At 53.2% G+C, this 20,263-nt stretch overlaps 9 protein-coding genes across 9 annotated transcripts; 3 read left to right on the top strand and 6 right to left on the bottom strand.

The window, feature by feature from the left end:
* Positions 1-395: 395 nt before the first annotated feature.
* Positions 396-1,349, bottom strand: SCP_0103210 (predicted protein; the record flags this gene model as incomplete). The annotated part of the gene is made up of 2 exons (XM_027752558.1): positions 396-1,137; positions 1,213-1,349. The coding sequence occupies 2 exons, from the start codon at positions 1,347-1,349 to the stop codon at positions 396-398; spliced, it is 879 nt and encodes a 292-aa protein (XP_027608359.1).
* Positions 1,350-1,835: 486 nt separating this feature from the next.
* On the bottom strand, positions 1,836-7,329 carry SCP_0103200 (hypothetical protein; the record flags this gene model as incomplete). Its single annotated transcript, XM_027752557.1, has 11 exons — positions 1,836-2,187; positions 2,243-2,328; positions 2,381-2,711; positions 2,769-4,099; positions 4,160-4,237; positions 4,286-4,349; positions 4,401-4,447; positions 4,503-5,026; positions 5,082-5,291; positions 5,351-7,175; positions 7,234-7,329. The coding sequence occupies 11 exons, from the start codon at positions 7,327-7,329 to the stop codon at positions 1,836-1,838; spliced, it is 4,944 nt and encodes a 1,647-aa protein (XP_027608358.1).
* Positions 7,330-7,470: 141 nt separating this feature from the next.
* On the top strand, positions 7,471-8,331 carry SCP_0103190 (Aminodeoxychorismate lyase; the record flags this gene model as incomplete). Its single annotated transcript, XM_027752556.1, has 2 exons — positions 7,471-7,731; positions 7,792-8,331. The coding sequence occupies 2 exons, from the start codon at positions 7,471-7,473 to the stop codon at positions 8,329-8,331; spliced, it is 801 nt and encodes a 266-aa protein (XP_027608357.1).
* A 3,036-nt stretch (positions 8,332-11,367) lies between these two features.
* Positions 11,368-13,040, top strand: SCP_0103180 (hypothetical protein; the record flags this gene model as incomplete). Its single annotated transcript, XM_027752555.1, has 6 exons — positions 11,368-11,974; positions 12,036-12,254; positions 12,304-12,394; positions 12,456-12,621; positions 12,670-12,770; positions 12,824-13,040. 6 exons carry the CDS (start codon positions 11,368-11,370, stop codon positions 13,038-13,040), a joined length of 1,401 nt encoding a protein of 466 aa, XP_027608356.1.
* A 362-nt stretch (positions 13,041-13,402) lies between these two features.
* SCP_0103170 (hypothetical protein) lies at positions 13,403-13,727 on the bottom strand (the record flags this gene model as incomplete). The annotated part of the gene is made up of 3 exons (XM_027752554.1): positions 13,403-13,522; positions 13,584-13,676; positions 13,725-13,727. The coding sequence occupies 3 exons, from the start codon at positions 13,725-13,727 to the stop codon at positions 13,403-13,405; spliced, it is 216 nt and encodes a 71-aa protein (XP_027608355.1).
* A 593-nt stretch (positions 13,728-14,320) lies between these two features.
* On the bottom strand, positions 14,321-15,426 carry SCP_0103160 (hypothetical protein; the record flags this gene model as incomplete). The annotated part of the gene is made up of 7 exons (XM_027752553.1): positions 14,321-14,377; positions 14,431-14,577; positions 14,633-14,788; positions 14,866-14,986; positions 15,051-15,172; positions 15,236-15,321; positions 15,384-15,426. 7 exons carry the CDS (start codon positions 15,424-15,426, stop codon positions 14,321-14,323), a joined length of 732 nt encoding a protein of 243 aa, XP_027608354.1.
* Positions 15,427-15,909: 483 nt separating this feature from the next.
* SCP_0103150 (hypothetical protein) lies at positions 15,910-16,363 on the bottom strand (the record flags this gene model as incomplete). The annotated part of the gene is made up of 4 exons (XM_027752552.1): positions 15,910-16,026; positions 16,086-16,178; positions 16,237-16,278; positions 16,340-16,363. The coding sequence occupies 4 exons, from the start codon at positions 16,361-16,363 to the stop codon at positions 15,910-15,912; spliced, it is 276 nt and encodes a 91-aa protein (XP_027608353.1).
* A 1,276-nt stretch (positions 16,364-17,639) lies between these two features.
* Positions 17,640-18,628, top strand: SCP_0103140 (V-snare-domain-containing protein; the record flags this gene model as incomplete). The annotated part of the gene is made up of 6 exons (XM_027752551.1): positions 17,640-17,822; positions 17,879-18,013; positions 18,074-18,135; positions 18,201-18,287; positions 18,358-18,440; positions 18,507-18,628. The coding sequence occupies 6 exons, from the start codon at positions 17,640-17,642 to the stop codon at positions 18,626-18,628; spliced, it is 672 nt and encodes a 223-aa protein (XP_027608352.1).
* A 185-nt stretch (positions 18,629-18,813) lies between these two features.
* SCP_0103130 (hypothetical protein) lies at positions 18,814-20,142 on the bottom strand (the record flags this gene model as incomplete). The annotated part of the gene is made up of 3 exons (XM_027752550.1): positions 18,814-19,188; positions 19,246-19,784; positions 19,908-20,142. 3 exons carry the CDS (start codon positions 20,140-20,142, stop codon positions 18,814-18,816), a joined length of 1,149 nt encoding a protein of 382 aa, XP_027608351.1.
* Positions 20,143-20,263: the final 121 nt, after the last annotated feature.

Here is a 20,263-nt window from a genome sequence, read left to right as displayed (position 1 = left end):
CTTCGTCCACGTCATATTTGCGTATACCAGCCAACGCGTTGTCTTCCAGAAGACTGCGATGCCCACCACGATGTAATACCACGATTATACACGTTCACGCATATTTTACGACTTCACACGTTATTGCTAAAGCTTTCGTTATTTGTCCTCCCGCATCGCTGTTGTATGTGCATGTTAACCCAAGCATCCTTCATTTCTATCCATAGATTGTATTAAATAAATATCGCAAGCTCCAAATTATTCATCGTTCAGAGCCTGTACACCGATTCCCGTACCGTATTGACAGGCTTCCTCATACAAATATACCCGTGAACGAAATTAACGCAAGATACAGATCCGAAAGAGTGCTAGATACTACAAGGTACATAAATGGTAAACATAAATGAGTACAACCATCACTTGAGATTGAAGAAAGCAGGAAGACTCCGCCACAGCTCTCGTCGCTTCTTCTCTGCCATGGAACAGACGTCTCCCACGCAAGTCGTGCATGGGAGGTCGGTGAAGAGGGTATCCAATCGCGTGCAGTCATAGAGGATGTCCAGCGGATCGTCCATAGAGATGGGAGCATTCTCTTGGAAGTATCTCCAACACTCGGTGCGCGCCTTCGCACACCCCTTTCCGCCCCGCTGACATCGTAGACCGAAGATATCCGTTCCAATGTCCCGGGTGTATGCGGCGAGGAGTTTCTGTCCATGGACTAAACGCATGAGGTCGCGCTTGTCCAACAGACGCCACCGCGCCGTGCGCGCCCCGAACCGCAGATGCTTCCCCGGGTTCGCGCGATATGCGTCCCAGTCCGCGTCGGTGCTGAGAAGGGCGAGATGGTAGAACGCGGCTGGGAGGATGCTCGACACATTGTAGTCTGACGCGATGCGGATGGCAGACGCGGGCTCGGGGAGTCGGTCGTCGAGGTAGAGGCCGTTCACTTTGCCGGTGAATTGGAGACTGTGCTCTGATTTGAGCAGGACGCTTTCGACGCGGCGCGCATCCCACTGGGCGAGGGTCTGAGGCCAGTCAGCCTCGAGGTTCTGTACGATGCGGGCGCGCAGGGCATCGCACTCGTACTTGATCGCAAGCTTCAGCGTGCCCTGCACGAGCACTGGGGTATCTGGATTGAAGCGTTTGTAGGCACTTCCCCTTTCAAAGTAGAAGTGCGGATGGTCAATGTGCGTGCACAGCTACAAGATAACGTCACCAGAAAACAGGACATACAGGGGGTCGTATAACACGCCAAGAAAGCTTGCAAGATCTTCGGCACTGTCCTGCATCTGAACATGGACAACTCCTGCATATGTTTCCGCTATGATATCCTCCGAGTAGGAGGCTTTCAGAGGAGGGATTGCGAACATATCTGCAAGCACTGGCGAATGCCTGCATAGGATCGACTGGTGGACCCGGAAATATTGACGACTACCATCCTCTCTAGAAAGAGCGGATAAAACGACATTGCCGTCGTCGAAGTACAACGTCGGATGATGTTGTTCTGGATCGCAGGAGTACATCATGGAGTTCGTCGCCTGGAACGGAGGAGAGGGACTCGGAGCTATTATATGTTAGTGGGATCATGGCAGGATCATGAACCTTCGTCCATTCATGGTGAACTCAGCTGACGGTCGATATCCAAAAGGTCGGGACAACGTCGGGCACGCGCTAACTCGTTTCCGTGGAAAGCGCTCGCCGCTCAGTAGCACGCTCGTAGTTGGTCGCAAAGGCAGTGTATTCCTCTTCTGCGACAAACATAATAGTGTACACATAATTGTCAAAGACACGAACGTCCGTCCAATCACATTGATATTACAAGCTGCGCCCAAGTGGTTTGCTAATTCCCAAAATCCCTAATCCTCCTCGGACGATGAGCTCTCATACAACATCACGTATTCAGTCTCCTGGCGAGGCTGCGCAGGCGAAACGATGTCATGAGACCTGCTGTCCTCGTAGACGGCGTCGTCGTCGTCGTCAGAGAATGGTGACGACGGAGCGTCGATGAGTGAAGCTGACGAGTCGAAGGAACCGCTGTCAGAAGTCGGACCAGATGGAATCGTCACCGAGAGGCTGCGAGCAGTCGTTGAACGTTGCTCCACAGCGGGCTCCGAAGTAGAATGTGGCATAATGACAGACGAAGCCGCTAGGGACTCCTCCGCAGACGAAAGCTCCGAAGTCGCACGATTCACTTCAGCTACGGTGATGCTACGCAATACTCGTCGTCAGAATGCGGTTCGCATCACAAGGAAGGTGTACATACTCGACCCAAACACTGTGGCCGAACAGGTTGCCCTTCCCATCGTCGAGTCGCCAATAACTCACGTACTTGCCAGGGATCTCGGGAGCCTAAAAGACGATAAACAACAAACCCAGAAGTTCACTGAAAGCGAGGACAGACCTTCATTTCGCCCGCTACAACTTCTACCTCTGCACTCGATTTGACAGTGCCAACTTTCACCTTTCGAGGAGCATCTCCATGAGAGCCCAAACGATCGCCAGCGACGAACACCAACTCCGTCGTCTCAGGCCAATCACTCATGCCTGGATTGATCATCCGCCACGACTTGACGAACTCCGCACCAGGAGGAAACACCTGCCCGTCAGGGATATTGTTGTCCGAAATGAAACTGGCGAACAACGGTGCTTGGATTTCAGCCGGGACCGCGTAAGTAAACCCAGTCACCTCATTCGAGGGCCGCGGCATTCCGAGATAGTCGCTCAGACGGTCCCTATCGTCAATGGTGTCAGCTCCCAGAGGCCTGCAAAGCAAGGGCTCGCCAACTAACGGCGATTCTTCAACTGCTGCATGCACGTCCGCATCATCCGTCGGGCCCGTCTTGGCACTATCCTTGGGTTCTTCGACGTGCATCGCGCCAGGCATAGCCACTTCAGAAGCAACAGAATGCTCTACTGTCCCGGTAGGAGTCGGTGGCTGGAGGAGGTGCTTCAACATCGACGTCAGCTCGGGCCACAAATCTCGCCACTCATTGTTGTCCACGGGCCCTAGGCGAGGAACAGAATTGGTCGAAGTGTTAGATGCGGGGCCATCTGACGGTGTAGTGAGCCCGCCCAACGACGTCTCAGTGCCGATCTGCGATCCCTTATCATTTGAGTCATCGACGTCAATCAAGCGATCCACCAAAGAAGAAACGGGATGTTCCACGGCGGCGTGCACGTCACGGTTCGTCGCCACTTGCGCAGCGACATTCTCCAAAGGTGGCACATCAAGAGGAACAGAGTAGTCGACTAGCGCCACATAGGGGACACTTGCTGAAGACGCCTCAGGCTCGTAGGGGACAAATGTTACAGGAGATAGTGGAATCAAGGGCGGTATGTCTGTATCCACGAGAATCGAATCAGGTTTGTCTAAAAGCCCAAGCGAATCATCGCTTCCACGTTTATTACCATTCATCGCCTGGACAGTCGAGAGAAAGTGCGAGTCCAATGCATGCTCGGCAGCCGTTGGAACCTGGGCTACATGTTCCTTTGCAGTCCCCTGCTCGCGGTGTTTATGCATGTCCTGAGCGAGAGAGGTAAAGTGCATATTCAACCGCTGTTCTGCGCTCGATGGCTCCGCTTCAGCAGCATCGATTATAGGCGCCTCGTGTTGGATGCCGCGCATCTCTTCAGCAGATGAAATGAACTGCGCATCCAGCCGCCGCTCTGCGCTCGATGGTTCCGTTGCAGTGAGATCGATTATGTGCGGTTGCCAGCCCTGCTTGCCACGCATCTTCTCGGCCAACGAGAGGAATTGAGTATCCAACCGTTGCTCAACGCTCAATGACGTCGAGTCGGCAGCGACCTTTGTGAGCGCCTCCTTGGTGTCACGACGTTGCTGAGCGTCGGACAGAAAGACTGAGCCAAAGTGGCGTTCCGACGTTGACTGAGTGCTGTTACTATCAACTTTGGCGACGATAGGCTCCCGGTACTTCTCTCGACACGTAGTAACCTCGGGTTCTGTGCGAAAGGCCCCTTCAGCGAGAAGTCTGCGGACGGTGGGCACGGAGGTGTGAGGGTCCTTCATCTTGAGGAGGGGATGCGTGAAGGGATGGACTGGAATGGGGAGGGCCTCACAAGCCTGGCAAAGGTCAAAGTCTACGCAAGAGTCATGCATGCACTACAGAATGAAGTCAGTTACTTCTAATTATGCCAGAGACTACAAGATCAAAGTACTCGCCTTGTATCTGACACCGACGATGCGAGATTTGCAGACATTGCACGTAGCAGAATGAAGAGCTCCGCCGACGTCGCGGACCTAGACGTGGCTTAGTGCCCGAGACATAGCGCACATTAAGACACGCACCATGAGACAATCCGGCTTGCTTATCTTGACGAAACCGTGACCAGGATGCTGCTCCTCAGTAATCCTGTAGCTTCACGATGAGTCACCTTGTCGCTGCCGAACAACGAAGACTTACTGAAAGCACATTGAGCACGTGTCAAAGTCCGGGCAAGTTAGGCATTTCTGTGCGAAATGTCACTATTCGCACATCATGAAATCAAAGTCAACGGAGACGCACGTAGCGGTCGCCGCGAATGCGCGAGTCGCACAGATTGCAAACGGCATTATGGACAACCGGCTCCACAGGCGTAGTTGAGCCTCTCCTGGAAGGAGATCTTTGAGGTCGCGGTGGAGTCCACGACGACGGTGTGCGCTCGCCATGCCCGCTGAACACGGTATGCACAATGACTTCACCTGGGCGATCAATCGCGAAGAATTCATGCTGCAATGAGTGCTGAGCGCGGGTCTCTGCTATGTTGTAGCATTCACTGCACAAGTCGAAGTCAGGACAGTCCAAGCACTTGTGCCGCACTCCCACAACCTCCCGTGCGCACATGTCACAGATAACGTTTTTGTGTACCAAGGGCGCTGTGGTGGAAGCGGGCGAAGCGGCAACAGGAGCAACCTCAGCGCGACGTTGCTCGCGCGCACGGTTGTAGTCGTCTTTGTTCCAGGGAACCTCGATGGGGAAGAAGGCGTGCGAGAGAGAATGCTTCTCGCGTTGACTAGGGGCAGAGAAGCATGAGGAGCACAAGTCGTAGTCTGGCAGCGGAGATGAGTGCGAATAACATAAGATATCCAGCTAAAAAAAACTTACCAGCACAGTCCAAGCACTTGAATCTGACACCAGATATATCTTCATCACAAGCATCACACACCATACCAGGATGAATGGGATGGCGCTCAGCCCGAGCACGCGCATATGGACCAAAGTTGCACGGTGTATCGATTGGGAAGAATGCATGCTGAACGGAATGACGCCCTCTTGCATCCGGAGAAGACATGCAAGCACTGCAGAGATCATAATCTGGGGAACAGAAGGCACATGAATTGCAACGCGTGATGTAAGAGTCATTAAAGACGCACCTTTACAATCGAGACACTTAAACCTAACACCAAGGAACGCGGACTTATGGCATGCATCGCATGTAATGCCCACATGCCTCATTTCCTGGCCCGTAGTCTCCTGTGGATTAATGGGAGGTAGTGCAGGTGAGAATACCCTACGTCCAGGAGGACCAAAGCGTGAGGGATGCGCAACGAACGATCCTGGCATTGGCACTTCATCCACATTACACTCACGAGATGTAGCGGTTGTGGTAGGTTCAGCAGGTGAGAACATCCGAGGAAGATTAGACGTCGTCCCAGGGGATGGCGTTGATGCATGAGGGTAATAGCCACCTACGATATCTGGGTATTTGCCTCTCATCCGCAACCTTTCGTCTTCGTTCTGCAAATCGGACGCTTCACGGACGGAGATAGGTGAGTGTGGGAAGAGCGTGCGGAACTGGCGACGCCTCTCCAGTCTCTCATCCGCATCCTGCGCCATCGGCGTCGCGGGATCAGAGCCGAGGACAGAACGATACTCACGCCTTCTCTTCATCCTTTCCTCGTCGCTCAAGCCGTTCCAGATGGGTTCTGATAGCACAGGCGCGAGAACATTACGATAGACGTGTCTCCTCACTCTCTCGTCTTCACTCGGCATACCAGACGACAAACCGCAAGACCCATTCAACAGAGAGCGATACTGGCGTCTCGTTTTCAGCCTTTCCTCTTCATTCCCGGTATCCATCGGGACAGAGCGCACGGAGCTCCGCGAGGGAGCGCCCGATGCCCAATCGTCTCCGAACGCCGTTTTCATTGTGCGGTCGAGGTCGCTGATGAAAGTAGCCATTAAGTCCTTGACTTCCGTCTTCCCCTGAGTGACAGAGCAGCAATAGTTCACCGCAGAGCGAGATGACGTGGCAGGGATAGAATGTGTCTGTGAAATATACTGCGGAGGCGCTTCGGGCTGCTCCATCGATTGCTGATGCGCCACTGCGGGCTGCGCACACTCCGTCTGCGGCGTGAGGTTGGCGGAACGGACAGCGGGGGACGACATTATCACATCCGTGTCAACGCGATGGCCTTTCGATCCTTCCTGCAGTTGTAAGACACCTACCGAGGGGTAAAGAACGGGAGGTGGTGGAGAGGGCCGTGGCCATGGTGCAAGTGGGGGATCTTGGTACACCCAATAAGCTGGCTGAGAGGGGGCACTCATCTTGTCCACCAATCGAGGATAGCTCGACTCGCATCTTTCAGAGCCGTCATGACCCGCATTAGCGCCTGTAGGCAGCGACGTGACCTTGGGAACGTCATCGTTAGAGAGTAGGTCAAAGAGAGACGGTCTGAGAGGGGCGTGTGGTGTGGATGCAGAACTACATCGAGACAAGGGCCTTTGCGGCAAAGGCCTCGAGGACGACTCTGGCTGTCTGGGAATTGCCGACGAAGTCGACGGGGACGATGAGAAGGTGACACCGTTGCGACTCGTCGTACGCTCGCGGATTCTATCGAGGAGAAACTTGCGATCATCTCGCTCCTTCCGGGTGTTAATAAGCCTATCCATGGTCTCCACGAATGTAGTAGAGCTCTGGGCGCTCCCAGAAGGACTTGCACCGACATCGCTGGTGACACTCGGTACAAGGAGACTGCTATTGCTGGCGCTGGGAGACTTGTGCGGGGTCTCGTCGTACACGGAGAACCTCAGTAAAGCTCCTGGCCATTCACGCCCCTGATAAGGAGCAATGTGGGCATTGTACTCGTCGGCCGAATGGGCCTCCATCCCAATGAGAATGCGTTGGTTATTGGAATTAGGTGAGAAGAGAAGTTTAGATAAATAGTAAGAATGCGAGATAGGGAAGACCCTGTAAAGCTGCAAGAGGTATTGTGAGGCTGCGACTCGGGGGATAAGGGGTGATGACGACGCATACCTGATGAAACAGCTGTTCGAAAGAGGGAAATACAGCGGGGTCAGCAAAAGAAAACTTGCGGGTTTCGCTTCTGTATGTTGCCTTGACAGTGAACATGGTAGTGCACAGCAACGGGTCCGAGGGAGGATGTCGGAGTAAGAGGGAACCGCAGAGAGCGTAGACGCGCACGCGTCGTACTTATGATGCTGCGTAGGCGCCCGCTCCTATAATGGGCTGCACCATCACGTGCTCAACGCCATGTCTCCAGACTTCGACCTACTCTCTTCCATCCGCTACGATCACTCCTTGCGAGACCTACAGTGGAATACCCTCGCCAATGGAGGCATCCAGTCTCCCTACCTCCTCCTCAGGTATCATCTGGACAGGTTGCTCGATGCAGCAGAACAGCATGGATGGCAATTCCTGCGCTTTATCACGCATGATAGCTTGAAGATTGCTTGCGATGATGCCGTTCGCGATGCGTCCTCTGATCTCGCGGTGCCAAGCAGCACTTTCAAGGTGAGTACACCCTTTTCGATTATCCTTATGTTCTTCAATGTTATTGATGCGGTGACGCAGATCCGCATTATCGTCACCCGCGCAGGCGTCCTGAAGGCTTCAGCTGCTCCTGTACCGCCGTTGCCCTCTCTGGATCCCGGCTGCGCGTCGCTGGAGGCTGTCATCCACGATCCTCTGCCTTCTATATTTGAACCACTTTTGACCATCTGTCTTGATACCGAACCGACACCTTCAAGTGTCTTCACTCGGACGAAAACCACTCATCGGCCGCATTATTCCGCCGCCCGTAATCGTTTAGGAGTACCTCCTCTCCCATCTCCCTCGACGAAAGACGTTCTTCTTTACAATCCATCGGGAGAGCTTACTGAAACTTCTATACGAAACATTGCCTTTCTCCGTGGTTCACCCGCGCGATGGGTGACCCCCCATTCTTCGACGGGTTGTCTTTGCGGAGTGATGCGCCGATGGCTTCTGGAACAAGGGAGAATCGTCGAAGCCTCTGAAGGAGAACTTCGCCTAGGCAATCTTGTAGATGGAGAGTACGTGCTGACTTTTAACGGTGTTGAGGGTTGTCGCTTGGGTCGGATCAACATGGTGTAACGCTCTTTGTAGGGTGTTGCTGTATAACTGTAAGCTATGGAATGGGCACCAAAAATTGAAATACGTAAATTCGCTGCAAACATCCGAACGGTTTGTAAATTTATGACTGCACATCTTGGCGGTGCAAGACTCGGACCCAGGCCTGATTGGTTCACCGATTGCATCATCTCAATGGATCCACACTTACAGCGAGAGTAAGGTAGAGCACCCCCGTCGTAGCTGGTGTCGGCTACAGTTTGTCTTTCATAACCAGGGATCCGCGAGCTGAAGACGGGGGAGTATCGGACCTTCCGTACTTGATGCATGATGACAGGGACCGGGAGTTTGTTCCTACGAGCTACTGGCTCACCGGAGCGAATCACCAGAGCTGCGAGTCGTGGAGAGCGTGTCGAGCAGCGTCTGCTTTTTGAATGCTACTTCGGAGAATAATTGCATAAATTTTGCTGAGCAGTAACGAATATACAGGCTGCTGGACACTTACATTAAACACGCCCATCGTCGAGACATTTCAGGGTGCATTACATCGGTCGGCAGGCAAGGGGTTGGGAGCTCTTGACGTATGCCACTGTCTGTCCTCCAAAGTTATTATCATAGGAATTATTGTCTTGGTGAAGTATGTTTCCCATCTAGGACCATCCATGTCTGTTGGCAGGATTCTACATAAGATGATGATTTGACCGTGACGAAAGCTAACACAGCACTTGCCGTATCCGGCCAGAGGAGTTGGTGATCCATAATCTGGCCAGTACTTCTTGCGCCGGGGGACCAGCGGCGAACTGGCAGACTCTGTTCCTAGTGTTAAGCTACTCAAAACGACTTGCTGTGTATATCATCCTCTGCAGTGCTGCACTCTCAATATGGCGCGAATCAGCCTCCAGCGTTCTGATCTTGACATGTCTTTCCAATTTCGACTCGATAATCTGCGTGCATTCTTCCCTGAAATAGATGGGCATGCCGTCGTGCGCACTTTTGACAGCGCAGTCTTTGGCCCGGGGCTTTTCCTCCGCGTGCGTACCGGAAGTTACGTCGACGACGGACGTTGCTTCGGTTTGTACCTCCATATTGCAGCGCGTCAGGACGCCAGCGATACACCTCCATGCTGAAGTCGCCGCTCGCACACCTGCCGGTAGTAGCATATTCACTAAATCTCTGGAACACACTTATAAAAAGGGTGGAGACAGCAAGGGCTGGCGCAGGTTCCTGACATTGGAACGTTTCAAGAAAAGCCCAAGCATGCAGCGGGATGATGCCCTAGTCCTGGTGGCATCCATTAAGTCATCGCATCAACCGATTATTCGATCACCATTCATGTTGGACCTTTTGTACAAGAGTCTGGAGCTCAGCGACCTCTCAAGCCAGCCGTTCGTAGTCTATTCCAAACGCCAGTACCTCAAGCCTCAAAAGCTGAGTGGTCACCACATTCTGTATGCTCCCAGAAAACTTGTTGTACGCGCTTGTGAACATCTTGCCTGTAAATTTGCACCCCATTCTATTACTTTTCATACAACTAACTGGACATTTTTCATGCAGCAGTAAACGATTGCGTGACGTTGCTTGACTGGTTTCTTGATGCGCAAGAATATCCGGATGGCCTTGCAGTCTCCATGGTAGAGGATTGGGAGGCTGCGGATAGTGACTTTGAGGATGATTGGAGTCGTCCTGGATTCCAGAACGAAGAAGAGAAAGAAATAGGCTTTCGTAACCTCAGAAGATGGAGGTCCCTAAGGAAGCCTCGAGACCATTCTGAGGAAACAGTTACTCCAAGCAATCAAATGAATGTTGATCGAGGTACAGTACACACAACGTATTATTTGCGATGAGGATTCATCGTGGTGTAAATGAACATTGCCATAGCACTAGCACCTCAGGCCGTGTCCAACACACCAGAGTCTACAACAAATACAGTCGTGGAGTCACAAAAGATAATCGTTCTGCTCGACACCTCGTATCGAACGTACGAGTCTCATTTCGCAGGACATAACTAACATATGCTTAACATCAACACTACAGATGGCAAGCGCTGCTGTACTATCTGCATACTGGCATCATAATTTTCTCGCCACTATCTTCTGGTGAGGTTTTCGCCCGCGCCGAATTTTGTGAAGACTACCGACGTCGAAATCCGAATCGACCGATTCCGCCATCTTGTAAGTCTATATACCGCTTGGCTGATAAGGTGTGTGCAATTGCTCATTTTGTCATTCTTCATATTTGATGATAAATGCTAGCTCGGCTTACCCGAGCTGAAGAAACTCGCATTAGCTCATTTGCAGACTGAGTTGTCTTCAAAACCTGTTCTGCATGAGATCTTTAGCAGGTTTACTTCCGAGTGCGCGTTCCTTTGATCCACATGTATATCAGCCAGTGACGAGAATATGCGAACAGATATGAAAATGTGAAAAAAATCGAACTGCAAGTCGTCGTCTCGTGTTGGGACGAGCTACAGAACTCGCCTACTCTCGGTGAGAAGATGAAGGAAGTTGCTTCTGGTTGCCTCGGTCCTCACGCTGGCCAAATAATGACTGACATCCTGCTCAACGTTTCTCGCTCGTCGAGGTGGGTCGGCGAATATCCCTTCTTGTGGTTGGTGTCGCTGACGCCGTGCCAGGACTGGAGCACGATGAGTTGTGTGTTATTCTTCGACCATTTCTTTCTCGTAACGCTCAACCCATCTCGCCTTTGTACAAGTATCGTGAATCTATTTCCTATGGGATTACTGTCATATCACTTATCTCGTGCTCATTGCACTGTTCTCAGAAACTATGGTTGAACTTTCAAACACAGGTAATAGGCACAGGGGCCTTGGTGCAAGTCCTGATGGCTCGAAATTTTTCTCCTGCAGCTCTGATGAGCACATTAACGGAATCCTTACCCACCTACTCAGAAGCAGCGAATTCGCACTTTCAGACAGTCTCGAACCAAGGACTCATCGGCGTCCCGTACGTATACACCTGCCATACGCAGAACACCTCTTAGCGTTCTCCGTCTTACTCGGACTGCCGGGCCCCTATTCACCTCTATTCCCGCAAAACCACAATGGCAGGACGCATAGACGCACAACAGTCAGAATCCGAGCTTACGTTCAAGTTTAGGATCGAGAACCTGCATGCGCTCTTCACATTGCCAGAGGGGCAGAAAGAAGGCCCCGCCCTGAAAACCGATGAATTCGGGCCTGGGCTTTCGTTCAAGTTGCAAGTCAAACAAAAGGAAGACGAGCAGCCTGCACTTGGAGTCTTTCTGGTTATTCCCGAGAGCCTTAACACGCCCGCAGCGCGCATAAACTGCAAGCTGACTGCACACTCGCTAGACTTCAGAACCACGTACTTCTCTAGGACATGGGAGCATGTAATGCGAAGCGGTGGATCTGGGCGGGGCTGGCCAACATTCCTCACGTTTCCGTTTGTGCAGAAGACTCAGGAGGAGGCGTTGTGGATCCGGGCGGTGGTAAAGGTGTCCATGGGGGAGCCGAGCGTGCGATCGAACGCCACGCTCACCCTGCTGCACAAGGTGATGCATTCCAGGGAGGTCGACGCGTTACGCTTCGTCTCGTACGAGGCGCGCGGAGCGTCTGGGAAACTTGGTCGCCCGCGCTCGACGTTTGCGCCTGCGGACATCTTGACGGAGTCGTGCGAGAATGTTGACTGTGCGTCTACCCATGCATTTATGTTCCTCGCAATGCTTATATATGCGCTCCCACCAAACAGCTTTGGACAAATTCATGGAAATATTGCACGGCTTCGCGCTCGATGAAGAAGGTTATCCTGCCAATCTCCACGATACCGCAGCAAGCTACACCGGTTATGACAGCGACTCTGACGACTTTGACGACGACGACAGCGACGGCGCTGCGATCGACGGACGCGGTACGAAACGGAAATTCGACGCCATCGCGGATGCCAAGTCGGAGGATAGCGACGGCAACGGTAGGCCAGCCTGGCCCTTCCTCAGGCCACTGACTTCATATGTGCCCAGTCGAGATGGTGGACGAGACGACGGTCGCGACAGTGAAGCGAGAACCCTTCGAAGGTAAGGTCATCGTCTTGCAGGACGCTGCAGCGAGAACGTGAGTGCACGATTTCAATGAATGTACTTGGGAAGACTTCACCGCTCAAAACTCATGACAGATGGGAAGCCCTGCTGTTCTACCTCCAGACAGGCTTCATCGTGTTCGCGCCACTGAGCAGCAGTGACAAGCAAGCGCGCGACAATTTCAGAGAAAAGTACCGCGACCTACATCCAAACCGGCCTGAGTCACCGTCATGCAAGTCCATCTATCGGCTCGCCGACAAGGTGAGTCATGCAGTGCGCATTCAGCGCCCTGTTGACACCGGATTTCAGCTTGGGCTTGACGACTTGAAAAAAAGAGCGCTCCTGCACCTGGAATCGCAGCTATCACCGCAAAACATTCTGGACGAAATTTTCAGCGAATTCACGTCCCAGTGCGTTCTTCTCTCTCTCCTCACCTCCGGGTTCCTCACCGGCCGGTGCGCAGTTACGAGGAGGTAAGAAAGATTGAATTGGCGGCCGTCGTGAAATGGTGGGCCCAGGTGCAGAAGCAGCCTGCGCTAATCACCAAGATGGAGGAAGTCGCTAGCGGGAAGCTCCCGCATGCGGGGAAAATTATGATAGAGATCTGGAGTCGAGTGATGGTGAAACCTGAGGATGTGGCGAAGGCGGCTGCGGCGGACTTGCCTTCTAACTCTGGCTAGTCCGAGAACGTCGATGTGATATCGTGGTTCGCTTGGGCACTGGAAACTCGCATGTTTCTCCTGCCGGGACTCAAGTATGTGTGCCGCGTCGCTGCCATCGAATGAACGCATATAGAGTTTGTCGTGGTGATGACGCACTCACTGCGGCTAATTCTTGGTTTTTGCCTCATTGACCTGAAACTTTGGAAACAAAACTCCACAGATTCGCATTGGGGCCTCAGGTAAAGGTACATATCACCGAGCTGAGCGAATTAAGGTATCATCAGAATCGTGCATAGGCATTACACAAATTGTGCAAGCATCATGGTATCTCGTCAAGAAAGAACCCTCGGACTCCCCACCCCGGACAGAAGGCTCGGTGCTCAGAACCTACTTGACCCACGTCCGGACCTGTAGCGGTGGGTACCGGTGCGGTGTCTGCGACCACCAAAGCAGTTGCAGCAGAGGATGTCGACGATGACGTCAATAATGGTGACGATGATCTGCGGCGGGCGGTGAGTATAGACTGCAGTGCACAACGATGATGAGGAACAGAAGACGAACCATGAAGATCACATCGATAATGGTCATGATGATATTGGCGATGGCAGAGACGATGGCACTGAGTCCGTTGCCTATGGCAGAAAATATGGAGCCCTGGAGGCCCATCAGCGGGCGCCACGAACTAATAGAATAGGAACCGACCATGATGAGCGTGGTAGAAAGGCGAAAATTTAAATGTTTTAATCCAGGTAGACAAACTATCTGAAGAGTTGGGAGATGGATATGGGCTCGACGCGCCTTATAACGAGAAGGGGGTATGACGTCATGGAGGCGTAACTGGTCATGGGTGGAGCCTCTTCGACTATTCCACTCCACGCCCAGAGCACGACCGTGCGGCAGGCAAGATGCATTCGGGAGTGAAACTAACGCAGTGAAGAAATGTGAGTAGAATGTATTCGCAGACCAAAAAATCTAGGAACACGAGATCTGTATTGGCACCAATTCAAAAATATTTATTGACCCGGATTTCTCTGGAGAGCTGTGTGTTCAATCTTCCCTTTGACGTTTGAGAGAGCGGGTTGTAAGTACTGGTGGTTTCGTCCAGCAGATTTGTTCCTCCTCAAGTATGCTCGTTAACATCTTGAACTGCTTGTTCCACATTCGACGGCCTTCAGGTCCCGGACGCATGAATAGGATCATACTTGTCGATTAAACAAACTTAACTGTAGGTGTACGTGCGGTAAGTCAATCAGCCATCGTCGTAGTCAACAATCCCGCTACTAGTGTTAGTCATCGAGTCACTTAGACTGCTCCTCCTCCCCTTGCGCATCCTTCAAGGTGGGTTCACGCACCATCTGACGATTCCAATCATCAATCTTTGAAAACGTTTCAGCCAAGCAGTGCGCACAATAACCCGTTGTACAGGAGGGCGGGTCCACGTCGGGTTGTTCTCCCCCACCGGGTACGTTGCGACGACTACGAACCCGAACTTCTCATAGAACGGCGTTATCTGCGGTCTGGTGTATAAGTACGAGCGTCGTGATTGCGCATCCGCCTTCATCCTTCAGCTGAGTGCTCGTAAAAGCAACCACGGAAAACGGTGCACTTACTTGGCTTATGACCGCTTCCAACAGCACAGAGCCGTACCCCAGGCCTTGCTTGTCTGGAGTAACGGCGAGCGTGTCTATCATGAAGACATCATCGAGCTGGCCTCCATTGACAGTGTCCTTCGAAGCTTCATCCTGCTGGCGTGTCTCTTTCAGTCGCTAGCAAGGGAATAATACCCTTAGCACCAACTTGACGTGATACAACAAACTGGCAGGATGAGTGAGAGATCTCTTACATGATGCTGCTCCTTGGTGCCAGCCAACGTGATGATCAGGAAGATGACGACGGAGGCTATAGACTGCACCATGCGTTGGAATATCTTGCGCAGTAGGGACAATCCGTTCGGGGCAGAATCACTGTGCAAGCGCGGGGAAATTGCTCATGTTTGGTCCAGGCGAAGCAAGTAGGGTTGATGCTCACTATGTGATGAAACCGTCCCCTCCGTCGAGAGTGATTGCCTCCTTCTGGCTCACATAGTAGGCGTATTGGATGTAGAGAACGAACCTCGCACCGAGTTTGCTGATGCGGGTATACTTTGCGTCCTGTAACGTAGCACACGATGTATCGGCGTTCAACTAAGGACATGATGCGCAGAATTCACTCACGGGTGGCGGGAAGAAGACGTAGTTGAAGAACGGATCCGTGTCGCGAAGCGCCCTCTCTGTGACGTCGACTGTCCTTGCGATCTCCCCTGCGAGCAGACATCCAAATCAATCAGCGAGTGTACGTCCCCGAGCAATAGATTCGACGTACGATATCTCAACGGTCTGCATGATAATTCTGTCTTCCTCGCCATTATCGCTTCAGCTAAAGTTTTGCACTCACTCTGCACACTGGTCCCGGTTTTTGTACCATAGCTCTTCAGCGGTACCTGCCTAGGAACGTTCTAGTTAGGCCGAGTTTTGAGCCACCTCGAGCGCGCCGCGACGGCTATCGACTCATTCCATCGTAAGGGGCTGGTAAGGGGTACCGAACTAAGCTAAATCCGACATAACGCCTCGGAGAGGTGTGTGGTCGGCCTGCAAGTATAGGACTCCCACCTCTTAGATTTTCGCCGCGAGACATAGTATTCAAAAAAACAGCTTTTCTCCTACGGCTACTGCCATGCTATTATGTGGAAAAACTTAAGGATCTCGGAGGACCCTCTCCATACCAATCGAACGACTTCAGTTATCATCGGAATCGTGAATAGGCATTATGTGCAGGGATTATGACATATTCGGAACTTCATGAAGGAACAAACGACCTCCGCACACCCCAGAAGAAAGGTTGGTGCTCACTACACGCCTGTCCCACCTCCGAACCTGTAGCTGTGGGTGCCGGTACGACGTGTACGACCCCCGAAGCAGTTGCAGCATAGGATGTCGAGGATGACGTCAATGATGGTGACGATGATCTGTAGGTGGGCGGTGAGTATAGACTGCGGCGCACAGCGAAGAGGAACAGAAGACGAACGGTGACAATCACGCTGACGATGGTCATAATGACATTGGCGATGGCAGAGATGATGGCGTTGATGCCGCTGCCGATTGCGGAGAAGATGGAGCCCTGAAAGGGGATTAGCCAGTGATGGTGGTGCAAGGAGGCAGCGGAACGGAAGACTGACCATGGTGATGAGAGCAAGTACTTGGTAGAAAAGTGCAGGCAGCTGGTGTAAAGAGGTAGATGAGATGTGAAGAGATGGAGGGAGGACGAATAACTTGGCGTACTTTATACGAAGTGGGGGCTATCATATGACGTTATAGAAGGACGTACATTGGAGACGCGCGGGGAACAGGTGATGATGATGATGAAAATCTGTGTATTTATACTGCAAACAGGCGATCAAGTGCGTCAAGGCACAGTCTCTAACGTAGGTAAATACGCGCTGGTAAGGGGCTGTCGAAAAATAGAAGTGTCTTTGCTGCCATGAAAGCAGCGGTGTCTCATGAGTACTGCGTTGTTCGGGTGTGGGGAAGTGATGTCAACGGTGGGAGTCTATGAGGTGAAAAAAGGAGAACGGAGAGATAGAAAAAAGAAACCGAGAAAGCCCTTCACACCGACTGAACCTCTTGCCATCCTCAACATGTTCCCCGCCTAGCTCGCATTCACTAAACTCTACTCACCCGCATCAAGGCTCCATCCCGTCCTCCCATCGAACCTCCTTCCACGTCAGCGATTCACGGTTGGGACGAAGAGGGTTCGGCATCCCTGCTTATTACCCCTCCCCATCGGCGTACTACGCCACGTCGACTAAGGCCGCAAACGCATTCCTGCTATGTCGGGGCACTACTCCCGAGGGTTCATGCAGCCGTCTTTCGGCAAATGCTCCCGTGTGTGAATCGTGTGAGGCGGAAAAGTGGTGGTGGGATACCTAAAATGAAGACCTCGATTGAGGCAGAGAGATGGATGGCAAGTGCTGGATAGTGGATGCATGTCGAGGATGGACAGAGTAGAAGGTTTGAGGATCCAGGCTGGTGGATGCATCGCGATGAAGTCGGATGTACCCTGTCGAGTGAACACGCGGGGGAACGACTGCCGCAATGGCGAATCGGACGATGTCGAGTCGGCTGTCTGTCTGTTGGTGGCGTCTACAGTCCTCCCATAGGTGAGAATCTGCGTTGACTGGGAGCATCGGACGATGCTCCCTCTCTTTGCTCGGCGAAGAGCGTGGGAAAATCCGCACCAGGTGGTGGTACGAGTCCAAGGAGCCCCCGCGCGGGGAACAGGGCATTGCAAGGGAGAGCGTGGATCGTCCCTCGAGCTCACCGGGTGGAGCCTCTCCACGCTCCACGCAGTCTACGAGTGCTTGGCATGGTCAGTAAAAGATTCCACGTCGCCAACTCTGCCGAACATATCGGCACTCAGGTAGCCTTCAGTTTGTAGAAGCAGTTTGTACAAGAACAAGCTTAAAGCAGGGAAGAAAAGGGAAGAACAGGCATACACATACCGCAAGCGCCCAATACGTGTTCTCGGCAAATTCCGCAGTCCATACTCCTTCCTCCATACATTTCACAAGTCCTCGAGACCATGTCCACGTACGACGCTCTCCATCGACAATGCCGAACTCTTGAGTCACTCTTCGACACAAAGCTCACTTCCTACTCTCGCTTAGCCTCCACAATCACCCGCAACCAGGAAGATATCGAAGCCGGCGGCTCCTCCGAGCGCTGGAAGGACCTCGAGATTGAGGTGGAAGAGTTGTTGCAGAAGGTGAGCCTTTCAGGTCGTAGTGTGCTGATGGCATCCTCTGAAATGCTGTATGCCAGCTAGGAGAGATAAACGATGAAATGTCTGCACTGTCGAACGATATGGATAACCCGCCGTCACAGTCCATGCTGCGCGCTATTCAGAGACATAGAGAGGTATACCAGGACTATACGCGGGAGCTGCGGAGGACAAAGGTGCGTACTTCTCTTTCCCGTTTTGCCCACTTCTTGACCATCTTCTTGTTCATTTGACAGACGAACGTGCAAACTGCGCTAGACCAGACAAATCTGCTGAGCGGTGTCCGGAATGATATTGAGTAAGTCTGCGACGCTTGCCGCCGAATATTACAGGGTCGCTGACAATAACGCGCGTCTCATGCAGTGCGTACAAGTCCTCAGCCGCAGATTCGCTACTCGCAGAGCGAGGGCACATAGACAACTCACACCAGATGACCGACGATATCCTTGGGTGAGTTTATTGTTGCCCTGTGTCGCGCTGCGATCCTCGTACGCTCATGCGGTGCACGCCATGTTTACAGGCAGGCCTACGAGACCCGTTCAGAGTTCGCTCGTCAGCGCTCGACGATAGCGGGGATCAACACGCGCATGACAGGCGTCATTAGTATGTCTTCCCTTCTTTTGCATTCCCTTCACCGAGGTGCGCTAATCGTTGTCCCCATCTTCGCAGCTACATTGCCAGGAGTAAATAACTTGCTCTCGATGATCAAAACGCGACGGCGGCGAGACTCGGTCATTGTCGGCTGCTTGATCGGACTCGGTGTCATGTTACTGCTCATGTACATCTTCTAGGACACTCTTTTCTATCATACATGTCGTGTATCTCCGTTAATGGAAGGTTTCGGTTGGCATACACCTTCGTGTAGACCTCAATATCATTATTTCACTCGGCTAAATCTATCATTCAGGTAGTCTAAGTGTTCCCACTGCGCGGTCCTGCTACTCTTCGTGAAAAGCTGTTCAGCGCTCTTGCAGCCTCATGGCACACGGTCCTCCTCGTCACTCTCCCAGTCCTCCAATAATAACTTCCTGCGGGGTTTTTTCCGGTTCGGCTGATGGCCGCCCTTCTCAAATCGCCGCCAATTGGCCTCCAGGCGCCGCACAGCGCCCCACCGATCTTCATCCCCGACGCCATCCAGACCATCATTCCATGCATCCTCGACCGTCCAGCCCTTCACCTCCGCGACGGTACGCAACATGCGAACGGTGTACGCGGTCGAGTGCCGCACGTCGTGGAAGTCGGACTCGACGAGGATGCGGTGTGACGCGCACGCGGAGATGAGCGCTCTGTGCGCAGGGGAGCGCCCATTAATCGCAGTAGAGAGTGAGAGAAACACATTCGGGTGCTCCTTCTGCGCCCCGCGCCCTCAGCCTCGTCATCTCCCATAGCAAGACAAATAAACTCGCACCTGGATGTCCGCCCACGTCTGCGCGCTGAGCCCGCAGCTGTGCATGTCAACAGAGACGTGCACCCACGCGTCGCCGTGGCGCGCGCGCATGCGGCGCAGGAGCTCGACGGTTGCCTGCTGGCACTTGACGCTGTGCACGCTCACGTTGCGCCGGAGCTCGACCGCGACCGCGAGCTGGGCCTCGAGGACCGATAGCTGGTGCGCCAGCGGCGTCGTGAACGGCGAGAGCTCCCGCGCCATGCCGTCCCCGTCTGGGCCGGCGGGGTAGGGCGGGTCCGCGGGCGGGACGAAGGGGATGCGGCATGCACGGTCGACGCCGACTTCGCCGAGCATGGCGCTGGGGAAGGCAGTCAGGTTAGCGCGGAGCTCGGTGAGAGCCGAGGCGAGCGGCATCGGCTCCGGGAGCTCTGGGAGGAGACGCTCGAATGCTGCCAGGTGCTCAGTTTTCGGAGACGCGTCGAGGAAGAGCGACGCGTAGTGTGCGCGTTTTGAAGGCGCGGGCTCTAGCGAGATCCAGTGGGTGAACCATGGATGATACCCTGCGAAGAGCTACGAGTTAACTGCCATCCGGGAGCACAGACAAGAAGCGCAAGAAGATTTGTGTCAGAGAGAAGCAGCAACAAAGCATGGCTGGACGACAGAAGCGAGATAGACAGACAGACCGAAGCACGGGGTGACCTTGTCAGGGTGCGCGGTAGCCAGATCCGCGACGAGGCGCTGGTCGCTCTGCCTTGTCGCCATAGCGCAGATGCGGATGGGGAGCTCGGAGATGACCTCGGAGGACGTGATGGTGTCGGTGGGGTGGCAATGGACGTCGACTATGTGTCGCAGCACAGATGGTGGGGGAAGCGCATCGGGGCTGCTGGATGCACGATCACTCGGATCGCTCAGACACATGGAGATCGTTAACAAGTTCACGAAACAGCCCTGTTCTAGCACGGGAAGAGGGGTCGATGGACAGCTTTATTGAGCCAATAGATGATACCTGGATGGTAAATTTCTGCAGTCGAAGGCGAGC

The sequence above is a fragment of the Sparassis crispa genome (assembly GCF_003851025.1).
Source record: "Sparassis crispa DNA, contig_000000F, whole genome shotgun sequence".
Classification (NCBI taxonomy): Eukaryota; Fungi; Basidiomycota; class Agaricomycetes; order Polyporales; family Sparassidaceae; genus Sparassis; species Sparassis crispa.
Note: the sequence above shows the minus strand (reverse complement) of the source record. Positions and strands in the feature narration are given on the sequence as shown.